We start from the raw sequence: 4,624 nt of genomic DNA on the forward strand, positions 1-4,624 counted from the left end.
CATGCTTCCACCAAAACAAAAAAGGAAAAATCAAAGAAGTTCCTTTTCATATAAGGCACAGGACAAAATTAACCCCATTTACATACTCAAGGCGAAATGAGTTTTTCCTGGCTTTTTGTTGGTTTCTTTTGCTATTGCATGTCTATAGATTATTGGGACTCAAGCACATTATCCATGACAGAAAATTCCACTGTTGTACAAAAGAAAATTGTTAATTCTAACTTTTATTCTTATATAATTTGCAGAATAGAGTTGAAATGATTGCTATAGGTTTTAATGTTGATAAGAAGAACCAGACTATAATACAACTGAAATGCAGTGGTGAGCTGAGCAAGTACATTTAAAAATGAAGTCACAGACATGATTTTTCTATACATTTTGTTTGTTTCAAGGAAATTATAAAGTCAGCAAGCAGTCACAGATGAAAGAACAAATAAAATAGGTGGATTGGATAGTTAAGATGAGGAACAAAAATATCTGTTTAGGGTTAAAAATGGACAGAGTGGTTTATTTTGCAGCAAGAGAAAACGGGGTAGTGGATGGCATTTGATGGAACAGGAAGACGTTCAGCAACATTTGCTCTTCCAGCCTGTCACGCCGCCTCCACTGCTGATATCTACATTTTCACTGTTGGGCTCTTTTACAGGGGTCTGGAACAAACACACAAGCAAAGCACCCGTAAAAAATGTTGGCATGGATAAATCAAGATTCAACAAGGTATCCTAATAAAATGTCAACGGATGCAACAAAATGCATTAGTCACCTGACGTAAGTTCTCTCCTCGTACAAGATAAAGATTAGGAAGTTTCCTTTTTGAGCTTTATTTTGCCTTTTTCTTCTAAGCTGTGAATGTCTGGAGGCCTCCCAGGATCCCTTTAGACTTCCTGAAATCTTCTCTGCTCTCTTTTAAATAGAGGTTTGTATCTCTCAGCCCTGACCTCTGGGTACTTTTAAATGGGGAAAAAATATTAGCCAACCGTATTCAGCCAGTGTCGGGTCATGTCTAACTTTACATTAGTGAAATAAAGCAGGTCTTTTCAGAATTTAGGAAATTGCCATTTGTGGCGAGTTTTTTTAAATTATTATACCATAGCTTTAAAAGGCAATTCCGATTTTGATTAACATTAAGAGGGAGGAGTGGAAGAAGGCTAAATGCAAACTGTGTAATTCATGTTAAAAATTAATTTAGAAAAATCAAAAGAATATACACCAAAAATTTAAGAGTAATAACTCAGAACCCCTTAGGTAGGTTTATGGGTGATTTTGTTTCACTGTATTAACCTATATTTTCCCAATATTTAAAGATATTACTTTTAAAATTGGAGCATACCCTTTTAAATGGTCAGTCCAATAGTGTATGCACTAACGTATTTTTTTCTTAGTGGTAACTTACATAAAGAGTGAAAATCCTAAGTATACATCCTGATGAAATTTTAGTACATCCTATGAAACTACCTGATGAAGACATAGAACATTATCAAGGCCTGAAGAGGGAGCCTTCAGTCAATAATCGTACCTTCAAAGCTAACCACTATTTTCATTTCTATTATCATAGATTTGTTTTCTCCCACTTTTGACTTTTATCTCAATGAATTATGTATGCATTATCTTGTGTTTAACTTATTTTACTCACTATCACTCTGTGAGATTTATCCATTCTACAGTGTGTCAAAGATGTTGTTAGTTACTATGGAGTCTGTAGAACTTCTCCATAGTACTTTCAAGGCTGTGACCTTTCTGACAGATCGTCAGGCCTATCTTCCAAGGCATCTCTGGGTGGTTTCAAACCTTCAGCTGGCATTTACCCATCCTGGTGTGGCACTGTAGTTATGATAATCACTGGTTAAATGTAAGGCAAATTTATCTCTGATATTTTAATATATAACTTTGCAGCATGCAAACTCATAATGTGTGTGCTCACATGTGTTTGTATACACATGCGCATGTGGTTGTTGCTGCTACTGTTGTGTGTTGCCGAGTTGGTTCATAGTAATCCCATGTGGGGTTTCCAAGAGAGGAGGATAGGGTTGAACTGCTGACCCTGTGGCTAGCAGTCCAGTGCTTATCTGACAGCTCCACACCAGGGCTCACATGCATGTAGTATTGTATATAATTTTTAATCAGGAGATCATACCACTAACATCATATTCTAAGTTGCTTTTTTCCCACTATGTTGGAAATATAGTCGCTCTCATTCTCTGTGATTAAATTTCATTTTTGATCTGAATGAAATCTCATGGAAAACTTTACTGACTAACGTAGCATTTTCCAAAACATACAGGATGCTGGCCGGCACAATTTTTGTTCTACAGTGACTTTTAATAGTAATCACTGGTGACTTTTTTCAGTTTTGAACAATCAATTATAGTTAGTAGATATCTATATTTCACTCTAAAAATTCCAATTTGCTTTGTTTTTTTTTTAATCTATGAGCTGGTTTTTAAAAATATACTGACATTTTAAATATAAAAATAGGAAGGTTGCCAGAGTAATGCAAATTTCTCCTATACAATGTTTACTTATTCTTTAGCATTTGTGTCACATTTTAAATTTATTTACATTTAAAATACATAGATTAAACAAAAAAGGACACATTACCAAATCTGATTATATCTAATCCCTTGATGGACAATATGTAAATCAAGAGCAGATAACAAGCCTGAAATAGGAATGTGAAATTGGGGAGTGAGTGTGAGAGGACAGAAAATGGATTACTAACTAGATCAGGCAGATTTCAAAACGAACGTTACGATTCACTTTGGAGAATTAGATATTGATAATCACTCAGCTTTTAGTAACATTATTATTCCATACAATTTTTTTTTTTAAGTCAAGTAGTTTAGAAGAGACTGAATATTCAACTTAACCACTCAGGTATTAAGCAGTTAAGTAAGATTAGGAACTTACCTTTCGAAGGATATCTTCAGCTAATGTGAGAAATGCTTTTTCGATGTTTATATTTGCTTTTGCACTAGTCTCAAAAAATCTAATACCATGCTCCCTTGCAATCTAAAATAGAAGCAAAATATTACCATAAAATTATCAAGAGCGGATTGCCAACTGATACTAGTATCTTACAGGAAATACTAATACTATTCTAAGGCAAGTCTGCTTGATTACATAAAACAGCTTGTTTCAATGGGCCAAGATTACATAATTCGAGCAAAAAAAAAAAAGTAAAAGTAAAAATGTAATACAGGTATTCTAAATCAGATAATATACTCTGTGGATAAATGTAAAAGAAGCTCAAAGTAAATTAAGCAGTCTCTAACTTCTGCTTGTCACATGTTCCTTGTTGCCAAATTTGGAAGCATACTAACTAAAATGTTTCTTTAAAATTTTAAAATTAATGTGAGAACCACTGATTTGTATTTTCTCTTCTTTGTAATCTAATCAAACTAAACCCACCGCCTTTGCAACTCATAGCAACTCTAAAGGAAGAATAGAACTAGGGTTTCAGAGGCTGTACATCTTTATGGAAGCACACTGCCACATCTTCTGTGGAGTGGCCAGTGGGTTTGAACCTTGAGGTTAGCAGCTCAACATTAAACCCACCGCTCTACTTGTACTTTAAATATGGCTAAAAATACTACTGCCATAAATCTGATTCTCCCATGTCTATTGAATATACACTGAAAAAATTAATTCAGATGATAAGTTACTGGTTCCAACAAGATATATGAACAGCTTAGCATATTCCACCATCTCTATATAAAAGCAACCAAGGGTAATACCACCTTCAAAAAGAAAGGCATCACATAAGTTTTATTCATAGTCTTTTACCTGTTCTCCTTTTCCTTTAGGTACCACTCTTTTATCGTCCATATCACACTTGTTTCCTAGCAACATTCTCTCCACATCTTCATTGGCATGCTGCAATGGAATACAATTTTACTTTTACACATTTCATGAATTCCGCTTAATAGTCTCTAAAAGTAACCTTATTTTTCTCAATTTAGGGTATCATTTCTATAGTCTATTGAGTGAAAGTTTACAGGGCAGATCATTCAACAAATCATACACCTTGTTTCATTACAATGATTATAATCCCCTTCATGTACCATCACGTAACAGTACTTCTCTCTATTAATTTTAGCTCTTTTCTTTTAAACACTCAGTCATATATAATAATTTACACCTCCAAAGTGCACATTCTGGAAGTCTGCCTCCTGGCCAACAGCTCTTAGTCCCTCTCTTCCCATGAATCTAGAGTCCTCAGCCACTTCCCATCTCCATGACACCATCTCTCCCTCTGTCTCTAGTCTCTGACATCGCTGCTTCTCTGGATAAGGCCCCGCATTTTGTATGTGCTCTCTTCTCCCTTGATGGTCCTGGGGTCCTCTGTTTCTGGACTATAAGATTAACCACTCCCCTATTTTTGTTACAAACCTTCTACCTCTACAATTGTGAGAGTCGCAATTCGTCATGATAATAATTATTCATTATTGAATCATACGAACCTTATCCCCATCTCTTTTCACCAAACTCATCTAGACAAGATGAAAACTATTCAGTGGGAATGCTTTCTTGCCCCCATACTCTTAAACTCCCTCTTGAAACCTTGTAAACCAGTCACTTTGTGACTTTATCGCCCCCTCATTTTAGGTAGCCAATGTCTAAGTTG

General features: G+C 35.2%; 1 protein-coding gene across 1 annotated transcript in view; it reads right to left on the reverse strand.

Annotated features, from left to right (window-relative positions):
- Nucleotides 1-208: 208 nt before the first annotated feature.
- Nucleotides 209-4,624, reverse strand: part of RAB10 (RAB10, member RAS oncogene family) — a 101,526-nt gene continuing 97,110 nt past the window's right edge. Inside the window, exons 4-6 of the mRNA XM_006835225.1 lie at nucleotides 3,784-3,873; nucleotides 2,908-3,009; nucleotides 209-650 (exon numbers count right to left, since the gene is read on the reverse strand). Coding sequence (XP_006835288.1) covers nucleotides 567-650; nucleotides 2,908-3,009; nucleotides 3,784-3,873 — 276 coding nt within the window. The 3' untranslated portion in view covers nucleotides 209-566. The remainder of the gene's footprint in view (nucleotides 651-2,907; nucleotides 3,010-3,783; nucleotides 3,874-4,624) is intronic.

This window comes from Chrysochloris asiatica, unplaced genomic scaffold, assembly GCF_000296735.1.
Source record: "Chrysochloris asiatica unplaced genomic scaffold, ChrAsi1.0 scaffold00016, whole genome shotgun sequence".
In the NCBI taxonomy this organism is placed as follows: Eukaryota; Metazoa; Chordata; class Mammalia; order Afrosoricida; family Chrysochloridae; genus Chrysochloris; species Chrysochloris asiatica.